The sequence below is a fragment of the Gracilinanus agilis genome, chromosome 4, assembly GCF_016433145.1.
Source record: "Gracilinanus agilis isolate LMUSP501 chromosome 4, AgileGrace, whole genome shotgun sequence".
Taxonomy (NCBI): Eukaryota; Metazoa; Chordata; class Mammalia; order Didelphimorphia; family Didelphidae; genus Gracilinanus; species Gracilinanus agilis.
The window spans coordinates 109,438,703-109,456,976 of record NC_058133.1 but is presented as its reverse complement, the minus strand read 5'-3'; the positions used below and the strand labels follow the sequence as shown (position 1 = coordinate 109,456,976).

General features: G+C 44.6%; 1 protein-coding gene across 1 annotated transcript in view; it reads right to left on the bottom strand.

The window, feature by feature from the left end:
* Window positions 1-18,274, bottom strand: part of CDK18 (cyclin dependent kinase 18) — a 62,754-nt gene that overhangs the window by 20,587 nt on the left and 23,893 nt on the right. The window contains exons 2-5 of the mRNA XM_044674933.1: window positions 5,977-6,129; window positions 5,402-5,559; window positions 3,285-3,410; window positions 577-628 (exon numbers count right to left, since the gene is read on the bottom strand). Coding sequence (XP_044530868.1) covers window positions 577-628; window positions 3,285-3,410; window positions 5,402-5,559; window positions 5,977-6,100 — 460 coding nt within the window. The 5' untranslated portion in view covers window positions 6,101-6,129. The remainder of the gene's footprint in view (window positions 1-576; window positions 629-3,284; window positions 3,411-5,401; window positions 5,560-5,976; window positions 6,130-18,274) is intronic.

Below are 18,274 nucleotides of genomic sequence, written 5' to 3'. Positions count from 1 at the left end.
GGGGGGGGGAGTGGGAGGGAGAGAAGGAGAAAGGGAGGGAGAGAGAGAGAGAAAGAGGGAAAGAGAAAGAGACCGACCTTACACACACCAAAATATTTATAGTAGTATTTTCTGTAATAGTGGAGGGGAAACCCCAGAAAACAAAATAGATACCTAGTGATTGGGGGAAAAGTAAACAAAATTATAGCACACAAACTAGTGGAATATTATTGTTATGTAAGAAATGACAAATATGATGGATATAGAGTGAAGTAAGCAGACACAGGCAAGCAATAAACACAACAGTCCTTGCTTTAGGGGATGGATACCTGGGAGAAGGATGTATGTTGTAAATGAAGGGAATATAAAAATGAAGAATACTGAGATAATTTTTTTAATGAATTAAAAAATGAATGACGTAGATCTGGACCTGGAAGGTGGACGTGGTCTGCAGCCTTGCCAGACTCTCCAGGACCCAGCCCTTAATGAGCAGTGCCCCTTCTTAGGGACAAGGGCAGCATCTTGGAAAGATCCCCTCCACAAACCACCAAGAAGTGCCCAGGCCCTCTCACAGCCTGGCTTAGTCTCTTACCTCACCTAACTTGTCCAGTTTCACGTAAGTTTCCAGTTTTCCAAAACCGATATCGGACTGGAGAGGGAAGAGAGAAAGAGACACCATCCTGTGGGTATGTCCTACTCATTGGCTACCGTTCACTTCCTCCAGGGCTCCCCCCATAAACTCCCCACAAACTCCACCTCCTTACTAACATCTCTCCTTTCATGCTCTTTCTCCAACAGGAGATGAAATGAGTCACCCTAGGGTATGCGGTGGAAAAATGCTGGATTTGAACTCAGAGAACTGCACATGACTTAATCTCTCAGCCTCAGTTTCCTCACATGTAAAATGGGGATAATAATAGCATCTACTTTCTAGGGTTGTTATGAGGCTTGTTTAGTGATATTTATATGTTGTAATATATATATATATATACATAAAGTAACACATATACATATACACATAAAGTTAATATAGATGGTAGTAGGTATAAATTTATATAAAGTAAAATATATATAAAGAGCTTTGTAAATGTTAAAGTGCTAATATAAATGCTAGCTCTTATGATGATCATTATCATTGTATAGATGGGCACTTAGTTAGCATAGTGGTTAGAGCGGTAGGCTTGGAATGAAGAAGACTCATTTTCCTGAGTTCAAATCTAGCCTCAGATATTTACTAGCTATGTGACCCTGGGCAAGTCATTTAACCTTGTTTGCCTCAGTTTCCTCATCTGTCAAATGAGCCGGAGAAGGAAACGATAAACCACTCTGGTATCTTTGCCAAGAAAACCCCCCAATGGAGTCAGGAAGAGCCAGACACAACCGAAATGACTCAATCATAATTATTGCATGGTAGGAGCAAATGAAGATAAGAAGGGGAAAAGAAAGATACTAACAAAGAGATTAATATGTCTGATATATCATCACCACCATCATCACCATCTTCCTTCCACTTTAGTTCTGAATGAGGGAAGCCCCCCACCCCACCCCAAGAATCCTGGTTCCCAAGTTACTATTTTATCTGCCGGTCTGTAGTCTCCCCTCAAAACTCACTGAGCTGGCCCATTTGCTCTGGAAGCAGCATTGGGGAGGAAGCCAAAATGTATGTGCAAACTTTCCTCACCCCCTCACCCCGTGGAGTCATTGCTTAGCTGGGGTTCCTCAATGCCAAGGAACTCTACAGGCCTCTAATTCACCCCAACTCTGCAACACCTCACCCCCTAACTCCCTACCCCCAGCTGGGCTACTCAATAGACTCAGGGGCTGAATGGAGTTCAGGCATGGCCCCTGGAGCTCAATGTCAGAGAAGGCTGTGTGGGATATAGTGGAAAGAGCACCAGGCAGGAGCTCTGGCATCCTGACATCTAGACCCAGAATAATTTTTTAAAAACTTTTTTTTCTGTCTTAGTGTGTCAGAAAGGCAAAGGCTAGACAAACAGGGTTAAGAGACTTGCCCAGGATCAAACAGGGAAGAAGTGTCTGAGGCCATATTTGAATCTGGCTCTTCCCAATTCCAGTCCTGGTGCTCTATCCACTGTGCCATCTAGATGCCCCTCTCAAAAAAAAAAGGTAAAACCCTTACCTGCTATCTTAGAATAATGAATAATTGGTTCCAAGGTAAAAGAGTAGTAAGCTCTGGGCAATGGGGGTTAAGTGACTTGCCTAGGGTCACATAGCTAGGAAGTGTCTGAGACCAGATTGGAACCCAAGTTCACCCAATTCCAGGCCTGGTGCTCTATTCACTGTACCATCTAGATGCCCCCTTCAGATCAAATAAAAAAAACCAAACACAAAACAACCCTTACCTTCTGTCTTAGAATTAATACTGAGTACTGGCTCTAAGGCAGAGGGATGGGCAATGGGGGTTAAGTGACTTGCCCAGGGTCACATGGCTAGGAAGTGTCAGAGGCCAAATTGGAACCCAAGCTCACTCAGTTCCAGGACTAATATTTGATCCACTGTGCCATCTAGCTGCCTCCCCAGGATCAATATTTTTTTAAACCTTCACCTTCTGTCTTAGAATTAATACTGTGTATTGGTTCTGAGGCAAAAGAGCAATGAGTGGTAGGCAATGGGAATTAAATGACTTGCCCAGGGCCACCCAGCTAGGAAGGGTCTGAATCCAGGATCTCCTGGCTCTCCGTCCACTGAGCCCCCCAGCTACCCCCTCCCAGATCAATTATTAACCAATGTGTGCCTTTGGTCAAGTCCCCTAAAGTCTCCCGGTCTGTTTTCTCCTCTTATGAAATAAGCAGGTTGGACTCGCACAGCTGAATTTGGGCTGAACTGGCTAGAGCTGATCATTTCATTTTCAGCAGGAGCATTTACACCTCAGAAATGGACCAACTGGATAATGGTTTGGGCTTTAAGAAAGTGATGGGGAACTTGTGAGTTATGCAGATAGAGTTAATCTTGTGCCCTGTGTACGCTCTCTGCACCCCCGCCCCTCCCCAAGAGCCAGGGCAACCCTGGTCAGCTCAAGCTGGGCATCCGGGAGCCTGGAAGCTTTCCAAACCCAAGAGGCTGTTGGGATGACCAGCTGTCGGTGTCCTGCCTTGGCCAGCAGGTGGAGCCAAAAGGCCGGATTTTTCCTGAAATCCGGCCATGAGCCCTCAGCCAACATGTAGACCCCAGGGAGAGGTCCCTGCCTTTTCCTCCAGGGAACAACGCCGCCGGCTGAAAGTGGGACCTTCCCCGGGGGCTCCTACGGTGTTCCGCCCCTCCTCACCCTGTGTGGAGGGACTCACTAGGGATGCCCGGCGGGACATTCTGCTCAGAGGCTTCGGGAGTTCTGGGCTCTCCAGCTGCAGCTTCTGCAGAAACTCGGGCGGCAGACGGATGTCCATGGGCAGGGAGAGCCGTTTGCTGACATCCTGGAGGGGAACAATGAAAAGAGGGTTTCTGATGAGTCTCAAGGACCTGGGAGCCATGAGAGACTTCGGCCCCGGCTCTCAGCCTCCCACACTGGTCACGCCTCCACCGACATCAGGATGGAGACATGAAATACTAGAGGAGGCGGGGAGGGGGGAGAAAGCCAGCATTGGACTCGAAAGAGACCCCGTGCTAGCTCTACTTCAGAATATTTACTAGCTTTGAGAGCCTGAAGCAAATCACGCAAACCTTTGGAGTCTATCTCTAGACCTATGAAATAAGGGCAAAAGGCAGCACGGAGAGAGGGCTGCCAGCTTTGGAGTGTAGAACTGAGCTTGAGCCCCAAACCTGGCACGTACTGTACTGGCCGGGGGACTCAGTGAATCGAGGCAAATCTCCTAACATCTCTCCGGGTCTTGGGCAACTCTCTAGGGCTGTTAGTGACAGCGGAATTGTTCGTCAGCCTCGGCTGGGTGTTTCCACCTCTGGGATTCTCTAGATCCCCTCGTTGGCGAAGATGTAGCAGGAGTGCAAAGCCGGCCCTTGGGGAGCTGCTCCCTTCCCCCTCTTCCCAGCGCCCGAGGACATTTTTTTCCTTGCCTCACCCCTCTGTGCAGCTGCCCAAAGCATTTCTCCCTCAGCTCTCTGGGTAATCCAGGCTCAGGACAGCTTGAATTTTCCCTCTGGGCACTCCAACTCTGAAAAGGTTCGCCAATGGGGCTCTATATCATCGTATATATATATATATATATAATATATATCACGTGGTTCAGAGATCCAAACCAAAAATGAAAAAAGGGACATAGTTGTGTGTCTATTAATACTCCACAAGGATGTCTGGAGGTTTGAATGGGAAACTTTTGTAAACCTGAAAGCACAACCAATGATTACGGTTTGTCAATGTATACATACACAAACATGCCAAATACTACATCTATAGGATCACATACACACAGATAACAGAGTCCCCCAAATGTACGATTCCCTACCCAGTAGAGTAGAAATGGGGCTGCTCTGAAGTCAGAGGACCTGGCTTCCTTCCAATAACCACTCCCACATTTAATTATTACACTTGTGACCTAAGATATGTCACTTATTCTCTGGGTTTCCATGTTCTTCCACAAAATGAGGAGTTTAGACTAAATAGCCTCTGAGATCCCCTCTAGTTCTAAGACTCTGACTGCAGGGCTTCCTTGTCCCCTAACCTCCCCCAGCCTTAGTTTCCTTATCTGTTAAATGAGGAGGTTAGACTCCATATGGCAGCTAGGTTTGTGCAGTGGATAGAGCACCAGGCTTGGAATCAGGAAGATCTGAGTTCAAATATGATCTCAGATACTACCTAGCTGTGTGATGCTGGGCAAGTCACTTAGCCCTGTTAACCTCAGTTTCCTCATCTGTAAAATGAGCTGGAGAAGGAAATGGCAAACCAATATCTTAGCCAAGAAAATCCCAAATGGGGCTGTGAAGTCAGATTCAATTAAAATAGCTGAATAACAAAAGACTCCATAACCTTTATAATTCTTCCCAGCTTTAAGTCAAGAATAGACAGCTATAGCAGTGTTATCTTGGGTGAGTCACTTACATATTCTGAAAATGAGGAGGTTGAACTGGAGACTTCTATGATCCTTTCCAGTTCATACTTACTATGCTTCTTAGGCAAGGGGTAAGATGGATAAAGCCAGGAAGACATGAATTTAAATTTGGCCTCAAGACACTTGACTCTGGGCAAGTCCTTTAACCTTTTTTTCAACCTCAGTTTCCTCACCTGTAAAATGGGGATAATGACATAGCACCTACCTCCCAAATTGGTAGTGAGGATCTATTGTGACAACCTATGCGAAAGCTTAAAGTGTTAGATGAATGCTAGCTATTCCCGTGGCTATTATTGTGAGGGTCTCCGTACACACACATTATGCCATCCTCCAGAGTACATGCCCTACCCGACATGTGTCGTGTTTATCTAGGTATTGAGTTTCAGGGGATCATCTCTTACCTCCATGGAGAAGCGACGCTGGTTGTGTTTTCGGTAACGAATGCCAGGGGAGGACTGGCCTTGGCTGTCCCCATCCTCCTCTGATGGCGAGATGGCACTGGGCTCAGGCTGGAAGTCTCCTACTAGAGGGCCAAGCTGCAGGTGCCCTTGGGCCAGGTCTGAGAGGGGAAAATTAGCAGCAGCTCCTTATCTAGCCTCAGAAAGGGGTGGGGTGGGGGGGGGAGCAAATTTGCCCCAGACCTCTTCCTCCCTCCTTGTGCATCTATCTTCCTTTCCAAGGCCAGCATGGGAGAGATGGCTCCAAGGTTTGGGACTGGAGGTTACAGGGATGAGTTGGGATTGAAGTTGTAAGGGTATGCCAGAGAGGTCCCTGCCTTGGTGACTTACTAGCTGTGATACCCCGGGCAAATCACATATGTCTCAGTTTCCTCATCTGTAAAATAAGGAATTAGGCTTGATAGCTTCTCATGTCCCCTTCTAAACTATGGATAGCTACAACCATCTAGGGATGGGAAGCTGCAGGGGAATGATGTTCAGGACTAGCACCCAGGAGCACTGCACCCCAGCACCCTCACTTTCGCTCCGTCGGCTGTTAAGTTGGTTGAACTGCTCGGTGAATTCAGCTAGAGATTCCTCTATGGTCTCTGTCCGGGGCACTGAGAGCGAGAAGCGACGCTTGAAATTCTTCATCTTATTCATGGTCAGCTGGGGCCCCTGGCAGCTGGATCCTGAATGGAGAGAGAGACTCTGTGAGCCAGATGGGAGGGAAGAAATTGGGTCAGCTGGGGGCAAGGTCGGATCCAAAATCTCCCCCTGGCCCAGCCGCTTTAGTCCTGTCTACACTCTAGACAAGAGAACTGCCATCTGCCCCCTCAGCACTTGGGGACTACCTAAGTGCCCGAGTCAAGGCGGAAAGAGTGCAGGACTTGGGAGTCAGGAAAATCTAGTTCAAATCCCACCTCAAACACTTGCAAGTGTGTGACCTTGGGGCAAACCCTTGGAACACCTCTGGAGACTCAGTTTCTTTATCTTTCAAATGGAGCTCATGAGAGCTCAGAGTTGTTATAGGATCTATCCAGATGGTGTGTGTAAAGTTCTTGTGTGTGCAGATAATACATACAGATGCGTGCATCTATGCATGTATATGTATGTGCACGGAACACACACATAGTATTAAACAATATATATACACATACATATATCTATATATGTATATACATACTATATAAACACACGTAAAATTTCTATATCTGCATATACATATTTATGTACACACACATATAGTTTTGTTGTTGACGAGTCTTTTTTTCAGTTGAGTCCAACTCTTGGTGGCCCCATTTTAGGGAGTTTTCTTGGCAAAGATATTAGAGTGGTTCACCATTTCCTTCTCCAGTTCATTTTCCAGAGGAAGAAACAAGGCAAACAGGATTAAGTGACTTGCCCAGGGTCACACAGTTAGGAAGTGTCTCAGGTCAGATTTGGACTCAGGAAGAGGAGTCTTCCTGCCTCTAGTCTTGGTCCTCTATCTACTGTGCCCTTGAACTGTCCCATTATACAACACACACACACACACACACACACACACACACACACACACACACACACACACACACACTTTATCCTTTAGTCCAGACCTGGTAGTTTCTTTCAATTCAAACCAACTTCTCTGTAACTTCTAGCGGAAAGTTATTTTGAAACCTAAAAGGTGAAATGGCCTCTTTCTTCATAGTTACTAAGCCAATATGAATCAGAGGCATGATTTGGCCCCAGGTGTTCCCAAACCTAAAGCCAAGCCTCTGTTTATTATCCCAGACGAGTCAAATTCACTGCTAAAAATCTCCCAAATACTGCTTAAGAGGCAGAGCCAAGATGGCAACTTAGGGATGCCTAAAGCCCAAACTTCTCTGGCAATCCTTCCAAACCAATACTTATATTGTGTGCTTCATAGAAAACAGAAATCCAGACCCGACAAGAGAAGAAGTCAGGAGATTCTCCTACCAAATACTGCTTAAAATGTCTTTAGGAAAAGTTTAATAAAATAAAATCTACAATGCACAAATCTGGCCTCAGATACTTCCCAGCTGTGTGACCCTGGGCAAGTCACTTGGCGCCCATTGCCTAGCCCTTACCACTCTTCTGCCTTGGAACCAATACATAGTATTGATTCCAAGATGGAAGGTAGGGTTTAAAATAAATCTACAATGCAACCTAGATAATGTTAATTTGTGGTTTTCTAAGTCAATATTTGGCCTACAGGGATCCGTTTCTATTTGACTTTGCTGTCACTGATCTCTATCATATGGCTTCTCATATGTTAGCTTATTTTAAGGACAAGTAATGGACACTTGTTTCTCTGCTCATGCCCTCTGGGGCATGTACTATCTCTTCCATCAGAATGGTAGCTTCCCCAGGCACAGGCTGTATTTCCTCCTCTCCCTGAATTTTTTTTTTTTAAACCCTTGTACTTTGGTGTATTGTCTCATAGGTGGAAGAGTGGTAAAGGTGGGCAATGGGGGTCAAGTGACTTGCCCAGGGTCACACAGCTGGGAAGTGGCTGAGGCCGGGTTTGAACCTAGGACCTCCTGTCTCTAGGCCTGGCTCTCACTCCACTGAGCTACCCAGCTGCCTCTCCCTGAATTTTATAATTTCTTCTCTAGCACCCAGAATAGGGCTCTCTATAGACAAGGGACCCACATCAACACATTATGTAGGCAGGCCTTCTAATCCGTCTTGACCAACTTTGTTTCTCTAGCATCCTTTTCCCCAGCCTCCAATATTTTTGGGGTCCCCAGAGAACAGAGGCAAAGAGATGGGATGGGAGAATATGAACCAGAATTGGCTGGTTCTAGCCCCTGTCTCTGCTATAGCTACAGAGAGAGGAGCAATAAAGAGCAATGTTAAGAAAGAGAAATGGTTCAAGGGCAATGAAGAAGCCAGAGAAGGTGGGGAAAGGAGAAACGAGAGAAGTGAACTGATGCCATTCCTAGCTGAAGCCCTTGGAGCTAAATAAGGAATCCTCAGTGGGCTTGGAAGAACCATCCCAGCAATGCTGTCAACTAGCTGAATGACCTTGGACAAATCGCTCAATCTGTTTGGCCTTCAATTTCCTCATCTGTAAAATGAGGAGCTTGGATAAGGTGATCTTTAAGGTCCCTTCCAGATCTTAAAAATCTCTGAATCTAATCAAGCTTTTAGAGAAAGGGGCTCAGGTAAGCTCCTTTGAAAACTACCTGGCCTCCTTGGGGACCCTGGCTGCTGTCCCTGTCCAAGGTTCTTCCTACAGAAAGAACTATGTCCCCCATCCAGCTATCCCCGCCCCCATATTCTCTACTGCCTCCACCCCAGACTTTCCTTCTCCTCTCTAGCTCTGAAAAGCTGCCCTGTAGTCTGCCTAGAACCATGGCTCAAACAGGGTCAGAGGAAGAAAGAAAGCCTTCAATCTCCACCTCCTTGATCTCTCCAGAGCCCTCTCCTAAACTGAGATGGGGCCCCTAATGGGAGATACTCAACTCCACATCCCTCTGGGCTTTTATCTACACTGCCAACAGGGCCAATTCCAGACTGGATAGTCTCATCCCCACCCCTAGCCAACATATCATTGCCATGGCAACCAGGCCCCTCCTGGATCTTCTTGGCTTAAGGGATTATGGGTCAGCACCATGTTTGCTTTGCTCAATGATCGCATCCCTCTGTCCTCAGCCAACCTGGGGAGGCTCCAATCCCCTGGCCTATAGGAGTTATTCCCTGCCAATCACTGAGAATAGACCTCAAACCCATCCAGGATTGCTAAAGTCCTACAAGAAAGGATGAAGTTTCCTTCACCTTCTCAGAGCCTTTCTCCAAATGATGAGGTAGGACCCTCTCATGGTAAGTGAACACCTTACATCCTCCTCTGGACTCCGTTCTATACTATAGGTGAGGAAGAGCCTACTTGGTTTGGGGTCTTCAAAACAAACACCAAGGAGATCCCCAAGAGGTCTTCCCAGATTGGCTGTTGCTAGATTTAGTCAATCCAATGGATTTTTAGAGTTTGAAGAGCCCTTAAGAAATCATCTTGATATAACTTCCTCATTTTACAAAAGAGGAAATTAGAAACCCCAGAGAGGTGGACTGGCCTCCTTGAGGGCATGCAAATGGCAGTCAGATCCTGAGACTCAAAAATCTCATGTTATTTTCATTGCTCGATTGCTTCATTGAGGGCAATCAGGTGGTACTGGAGTGCTGGGCATGGGGTCAAGAAGACTCACTCTCCTAAGTGGAAATTGAGACACTTAATAGTTGTGTGACCCTGTGCAAGTCCCTTAACCTTGTTTGCCTCAGTTTCCTCATCTGGAAAATGAGCTGAAGAAGGAAATGGCAAACTGTTTTTAGTATCTTTGCCAAAAAAGAAAAGAAAAGAAAAGAAAAAATCCCAAACGGAGTCACCAAAAGTTGGACCCGAATGAAAAGCAAAACAACAAAGCTTTTGACACAAATTAGACTGAAAAATGGCTAAACAACATTACCTTGGTGCCTTTTTGTAAAAATCAAAATGAACCTTAGAGAGTAATAATTTCCCCTCTTTGAGATACTGAAAGTCATATGTCATAGGTTCTAAAGCAGTTCCCAAAGAGGAACTCCCAGGGAGTTCTGAGCAATGACAAGCATTCCCAGAGTGAGCATTTGATTCCTGGATGGGAATAACATTCATTTAAATGACAAGAATTTAGATTTGAAAGGAAGCACTCTATAATCTGCCTCCCACTGACTTTTCCAGTCTTATTTCATGGGGTCATGTTTAGTTTTAGGGTTTTTTTAAAAAGAAATTAATTTCAAATATTTTCTGTTTAAGACTGGCCTTCTACTTTTTTGTTGTTTTCTTGAGAGTCAGTTGTTAAAATTTTATAAGCATACCTCTGCCTTAGCTGAGGTCGAAGTTCTCACGTTAAAACATCCCATTGACATTCCATCTCTAAAGGCGCAGAGCGCTGCCATGTCTGAAATGCAGCCTGTCCTCATCTTTGCCCCCATGAAATCCCGACCTTACTTCAAAACAGGGCTCACGTGGCCTCTCCTACACAAGACCTTTCCTGATTCCTATTCTCTCTCTTCCCACCCCTCACCTACTCACAGATACCCAGACATTGGTGCTATCTCCCTCTTACAATTACTTTGCATATACGTTCTATTTCTTCTCTGTGTACCATTTGCAATGTCCTCACTAGGATGTCAACTCTTTGAAGGCAGGGGATATATTTCATTTTTGCCTTTGAATCACCCCCATCTAGCAGTCTCTGGCACATAATAGGCGTTTAATAAAAACTGATTAAACCAAAGGGACCTTCAGGAATGTGCTGGAACCAGCTCATAGTGGCTCCCAAGAACTGACTGTTCAATTTTAGAAGTGATATTAGCACCTCAGAAACTGACAAATATTATAAATTGGGGCTTGATTTTTTTTTGTTAATGAAGATTAAACTTAAAAGTGTGGAACATTTTTCCTCTTTTTTTGGAGATCTGGTCGTTAAAATTTTACAGCCATATCTTTGTCTTAGCTGTCATGGCTCTCATGTTCAAAAAATTCACCTTGTTACTTTATAATCATTTCACAGAGTGGGATAAAAACATCATGCTAATTGATTGATACGAGCAGATGGGCAGTGAGTTATGAATATCATACAAAAGTCAAAGATAAGGGCATCTGAGGGCATGAGGAGACAAAGGTAATGAATGGGAGACTGAGGAGGAGATTGGCCAAGGGAGTAGCTGAGTTGAAAGGGAAGGCACCACAGAATTTCCTTTCTGATAGACTTGAGAAGGCTTGTGAAACAGCCTAACTACCTTTTAAAGGCATTGTTCCTCTTCTTAGAACAGTCAAATCATTTTAGTAACTGCTGGCCCAGGGCTAAAACGTTTTAAGCCATGTTTTTTAAAAGCCTATGGTAAACTCTGACAAAGTCTTCATTTCTCAAATATATAGAGAACTGAGTCAAATGTATAAGAATATAAAGCATTCCACAACTGATAAAGGGTCAAAGGATATGAAGCATTTTTTCTATCAACTCTCAGACATAGAAATTAAAACTATCTTTAATCATATGAAAAAATGCTCCAAATCACTATTAGAGAGGTGCAAATTTAAATGACTCAGAGATACTACCTCAGATAGGCTAATTACATATACCACAGTTTGTTCAGTCATTCCCCAATTGATGGACATCCCTTCAGTTTCCAATTCTTTGCCACTGGCTGCTATAAATATTTTTGTACAAGTAGGTACTTTCCTCCTTTTTCTAATCTCCTTGGGATACAGACTCAGCAGTGGTATTGCTTGTTTAAAAAGGAAAATGATAAATGTTGAAAGGTATGTAGGAAATTTGGGACACTAATACCCTCTTGGTGGAACTGTGAACTGATACAACCATTCTGGAGAGTAATATGGAACCATGCCCAGAGGGCTGGAAAACTGTACACACATATCCTTTGACCTAGCAGGTACTATTATTGAGTCTGTATCCCAAAGAGATCAAAGATAGGGGAAAAGGACCTAGTTGTACAAAAATATTTTTAGCAGCTCTTTTTGTAGAGGCAAAGAATTAGAAATTGAAGGGATGAACCATGTTAACTTTTCTAAAAAATAAATATTAATAAATGTTTAAAAAAAGAAATTGAAGGGATGTCCATCAGTTTGGGGAATGGATGAGTAAATTGTGGAATATGGTTGTAATGGAATACTATTGTGTCATAATAAATGATCAACAAGATGAGTTCAGAAAAAACCTGGAAAGACTTATATGAACTGATGCAAAGAGAAGTGAGCAGAACCATGAGAACAACATATGCAGGAACAGAAATACTACTGTACCATGATCAACAATGAAGGACTAAACTATTATCAGCAAAAGAAGTTCCCAAGATATCCACAAGAGACCTATAATGAAAAATGGTATCCGCAGTCAAAGAAGGAACTGTTGGAGTCTGAATGCAGATCAAAGGAGGCTATCCTTCACTTTATTTCCTTCATGAATTTTTATTGTATATGAGCTATGTGTCTTCAATCAAGACATGGTAAATATACAAATTAATATTTGTATTATATGGTAAATATGCATTGCATGAAAGCGCTGGTACACCTATATCAGATTATTTATATCCTCGATGAGCAGAGGAGAGAGAGAATCTGAATCTCAAACTGTCAGAAAATAATTGTCAAAAATTGTTTCTACATGAAGTTGAAAAAAAATTTTAAGTTAAAAACAACAAAAACTTTGATGAAGTAGAGGGTGATTTAGGAAGGTTAACAAATGTGGACATCGTCTCGTTAGAGGAAGGGACTAGGAATGTTTGTTCTGAGACAAGATGAACGGGTCAGAACAGGGCTTCTAATAGGTACAGGGCTGTGGGGTAGCAGAGGAAATCAGTGGATTTGTGTCCTACCTCCAGAGAGTAGAGCTGGGATCAATGTGTGGAAGTTCCAGGGAGAAAGATTTTGGCCCAAGACCAAGAAGTTATTTCTTATAGATCAGAACTGTAGGAAATGAAGTATTCAGCCAGATCCTGAATAACAACGAACATTTCTATAGAGAGCTTTAAACTTCTCCAACTCTTTTACATACATTATCTGATTAGTCACTGGCCACCTGGCAGAGATGCTTTAGAGGTCAGGCCTTGTATTTGGCAAGAAGTTAGACCAAATGATTTCCTAGAGCCCTTTCAACACTAAGACTCTACATCCTTGACAGCTCTTTCCTGCCAAGGGATTCCTCGCTCATCATTTCAATGGGTCCTAAAATCCCACTTCCTAGAATGTCAGAGCTGGAAGGAATTTTTAAAAATTGCTTAGTCTAATTTCCTTATGTTAGAGAAAACCAAGGCCAAGATGATTCACAGAATATTAAACAGAAAGAATGAACAACATCAAATTTGGTATAATTATAATAATCAAGCCTGACCCAGAGAAAAGATGAGAAAAAAACAAACCACCTTACTCTCTTGCATTGCTGAGACCGGAGGGACTAGGGGTAGGGAACCCTGCATTGATTATCAGATCTAGTCAACATGCTGATTAGTTTTGCTAAACTGCTTTTTCTTCTCTAAAATTATAAAAGGGATGGTTTGATGGGAAAGTTGGGGTGAAGAGAAGACATTTGGAAATGGACAAAACGTGTAAACAAAAGGTATCCATAAAATCAGATTTGTTATTTTTTAAATCATAAAATATTAAAGTTGTAAGGGACCTTAAAGGTCCAACGTCCTATGCAATTCAGTATTCCCCTCTCCAGGATCCCTGACTGGGAGATAATAGGCTTTGCATGACAAAATCTGCCTTGTCTCTAAATGTACATTAGACGGGAAGGGAAGTGCATTAAACCATTTGCTCTTAAAAAACAAAAATTCTTACTTTCTGTCTTAGAATCAATACTGTATATTGGTTCCAAGGCAGAAGATTGGTAAGGACTGGACAACTGAGGTCAAATGACTTGTTGAGAGTCACCCAGCTAGGAAGTATGTGAGGTCAGATTTGAACCCAGGACCTTCCAGGATCTCTATGCCTGACTCTCAATCCACTGAGCCACCCAGCGGCCCCCAAATCTGCTCTTAATGTCATGAGTGCTTCTGCTGTCCTGCCTGTGTGTATTTCATCCATATAAGACCATAAATTCTAATCCGTATTCTGTAATTCATATTGTTTAAACGAGCAATTCCAAGAGGGCAGAAGCTATGTCTGCCGTTTCTATGCAGTGACCAAAAGATTCACATATATGAAAAGCTTTTTATTTTTAAATTTTTATTTATTATTTTTCTAAATTCTTACCTTCTGTCTTAGAATACATACTAAATGTTGGTTCCACGGCAGAAGAGCTATAAGGGCTAGGCAATGGGGGTTAAGTGACTTGCCCAGGGTCACCCACAGCTAGGAGGTATCTGAGGTCAGATTGGAACCCAGGACCTCCCATCTCTAGGTCTGGCTCTCTATCCACTGAGCCACCCAGCTGCCCTTTATTAGAAGTTTTTAAAAAAATGATATTGAACATCAGGGGTGAGGGATCATAAACTGAGCACTACAGCCCCAACTTCTACCTTCGTGCACACATAATGCCTCTCACCACACAGAGAGAGCCTTGGGCCAAACAGCTAAATATCTATTGTCCAGATGGTACCCGAAGGGGAGAAAAGATATGAGAAATAGCTCGGGTTTCCGAATTAGTATAGAGGTGGGACTACAGTTAGCACCTCAGCACCCAGAGGTGCCTTTTTTTTTTTGCTACCAGTGAACCCTAAGTGTGGCAGGGGATCGAGTGCCAGGCCTGGAGTTGGGGAGACCAGAGTTCAAAACTAGCCTGTGTGACCCTGGGCAAGTCATTTCATCCTGTTTGCCTCCATTTCCTCATCTATAAAATGAGTTGGAGAAGGAAATGGCAAACCTCTCCAGGATCTCTGCCAAGAAAACCCCAAATGGGGTCAGGAAGAGTGAGACGGGATTGAAACAACTGGATAACAAACCTCAGGACTTGGCTTTGGAGTGTCTCCTACGGGTTTCTTCTAGTGAATGTCCCTCCAGACCAGTCCTGGATCCCTCACTCTCCAGCTGGACCCTCAGGAGAGGAAATGCATGTTTTTTTCCCAGCTCCTAAGCTTTCAGGCTGATGAGTCATCCTCAGGTTCCCTCCCTGCCCCGTCTCTGGGCCAGAGGCTTCCTAGAACCCCCCTTCCCAACGGTCTGAGAGAAAGGACGGCTTCTACAGCAGGGTCTTCCCCCAAGCCTGGGAGGGCAGGAACAAGGGCTCTCCCCGGGGGCTGACTGAGGCCGGAGCCCCAAATGTGATGTCTGTGTCCTGGGAGGAAGGAAGAGTGCCTGGGATGGAGGCCGCCAGAGATGGAGGGAGAGGAAAAAGGAACCAGAAAGCTCTTTGCCCCAGAACAATAAGGATAATAGCAACCATCTCAGGCCTTTGCTTTATGGTGACAAAACACTTCCCTTATGACAGTCCCTAGAGGTGAATAACCAATCCATCAAGCAAGCATTAATTAAACACTTTACTGTACATGGGGATTACGAAAGATAAAATCTACAAAGCCAGGGGCAGGGAAGTGGCTCAGTGGATTGAGGGTCAGTCTCAATTCTAAGACAAAAAGAAGGGTTAAAAAGTATAATATACATACATATACAAATATATTATTTATATATTAAAATGGTTTTTTTTATATATGGAGGGGAGACTAGACCTAGTTTCCACTAGCATAGGGAACTCCCAAGAGAGGAAATTCCTTTTTTACTAATGCAGGTCACATCTTCTTTACAACTTAAATAATCTTAGGGCACTGAGAACATAAGTGACTTGGCCAGGGTCACACAGTCCATTTGAATTGGACGTAGAATCTGAACTCAGGTCTTCCTGGTTTCGAGGCCAGCTCTCTGTTCCATTATGCTATGTTGACTTTCTACACAAACAAATACAAGACAACTGGGGGAACAGGAAAGGCCTCCCAGGGAAGGTGGTATTCAAGCTAAATCTATAAGGAAACAAGGGATTCTAAGAGCCCAAGGTGAAGAGGGGATGCGTTTCAGGCCCAGGAGAATAGCTTGTGTATACAAAGGCATTTTGGTGGGAGATAACATCTGTGGCACATGAGAAAGCCAATTTGGCTGAACCCTGGATTCTGTGAAGGAAACTTATATCTAATAAGTCTGGAAAGGTAGACGGGAGCCAGATTGTGACAGACTTGAGCCGCCTAACAAAAGGAGTAACGTGAATATCTTTATCCCCTTTTACAGAAAGAGAAACGGAGAGAGGGAACCTTGGAGGTTGGATGGCCTGCCCATAGCTAATAAAAGCCATGCATGAGATTTCAATCCGGTTCTCTCCTGACCCTAAAGCTCACGCTCTTCCCATTATCCCATGCTCTCTCTCTCTCTCTCTGGAAAACTACATCCTGATGTTTTAGGGCTCTCCCTGGTCCCAGCGGTCTACAGGGATGTGATGGAGAAGGGGATAATGGCAGCCTTTCTCTTTCTCACTCTGACTGGGGACCAGGGTCACGGCTCAGTGGAGGGGTCAGCCCAGAGGCCCTTATCGTGAGCTCCATCTTTGCCCCACCCAGGAGTGGTCAGCCATTCCACCCTCTGAAAACAGGGCATCCTTATAAAGCCGTCCTACGACCAGGGATTTATGGGGTGGCATGTTGAGTTTGTGGCTCAGGAATCTACCAGTAGCCATTATAAATCTCCACCCAGCTATCCTACTAGGGGAGGTGGAGAACTCGCTTAAAATTTTCTGGGAGGGAAGCAGCCAACTTCCTAGAACGAAAGGGAATCTTGAAGTCACAGCTACTCTTTTCAGGGTTCTAGGCTAAATTTAGGGGGAGTGAAACTCAGCTCTGGTTTCCAGAGAGTTAAAATTAGAGGAGAGGGAAGATTCTTGCTGGGACTTTGAGCAGGAAGGAGGTGGGGAACAGAGTGGACAAATCGTTTAGGTCTGGCAGGCTGGTGGGAAGTCAAGGGTGATGACAGGAGATAAGAATCAGCTGTTCCCTGGAGCATGGCTTCTTAACCTTTTCCATGTCAAGGACTTTTTTTTAAACCCTTACCTTATGCCTTTGTATTAATTCTAAGATAGAAAAGGGGGAAAGGCTAGGCCATTGGGATTAAGTGACTTGCCCACGGTCACACAGCTAGAAAGTGTCTGAGGTTAGACTTGAACCCAGGTCCTCCCATCTCCAAGCCTGGCTCTCTATCTCCTGTGCCCCAGTGTCTAGGACCCCTTTGACAATCTGGAAAAGCCTAGGGACTGCCTTCTCAGAATGTCTGTGATCCACAATCTTCCTAAAGGAAGGAAATGCTAAAATTTGGTTAGAGGTTGCTGAAAAACAGATGCCATTTTTTTTCTCCATCCAAGTTCACAAACTCCCTGAAATCTACCCACAACCCCTCAGAGAATCCCTAGATTCCAGGCTAAGAATCCTGCCGTACAGAAGGGAAGAACAAGAAAGGGGCTAGCCCGGGAGCAGGAGGAATGACGGGAAGACTCAGGGAATGACTTACTGATGGTGATGGGGAGCAGGCAAGTGGGGAAGAGATGACCACAGCTGGAGAATGGACGCCCTCTTTCTGCCAGGGACAATCAGAGTATTGAACCCAGCCTGGTCCTTGGTATGACTGGTCAGCCTAAGCAGTGAATGAATTATTGTTCCTCAGGTTGAAACACAAGCTGCCTTCTGTCAAGTTTCCCTGGGGAGAATCAGCTCCCTGAATTTGTGGGGTGAGGGGAGGAAGAAAATCAGGAAAAGAGGCCTGTCACCTTGGTGCCGTCTTCCCCTCACCCCTAAGCTGGGGACAGAGGTCTCAGTGTGACCTAGTTTAAAGCTGGACCACAGTGACACAGTGTGGCCTTTGTCCCTGGGGCTAAGGAGCCAGCCGGGGCTGTCACTGAATGACTAGTACCAGGGTAAAGAGAGAGATGCTAGTGGGGGGAGGGTTGTTTGCCCATGTCATCAAGGGGTTAAGGGTGCTGTCAAACTAGCTGGAGTTTGTTGGGATAGAAAGGAGGAAAGGGAAGAAGGCTACATTGAAGGAGGCAGCTAGGGAGCCCCCGGTGGCTAGACTGCCAAGCCTAGAGACGGGAGGTCCTAGGTTCAAATCTGAACTCAGACACTTCCTAGCTGGGTGATACCTACCGGGCAAGTCACTTAGCTGCCATTGCCTAGTCCTTACCAGTTGTCTGCCTTGGAATTAATACTTGTATTAAATCTATGTCAGATGGAAAGCAAGTAAGCAAGAAAGAGAGAAAGAGAGAGAGAAACAGAGAAAGGAAGGAAGGAAGGAAGGAAGGAAGGAAGGAAGGAAGGAAGGAAGGAAGGAAGGAAGGAAGGAAGGAAGGAAGGAAGGAAGGAAGG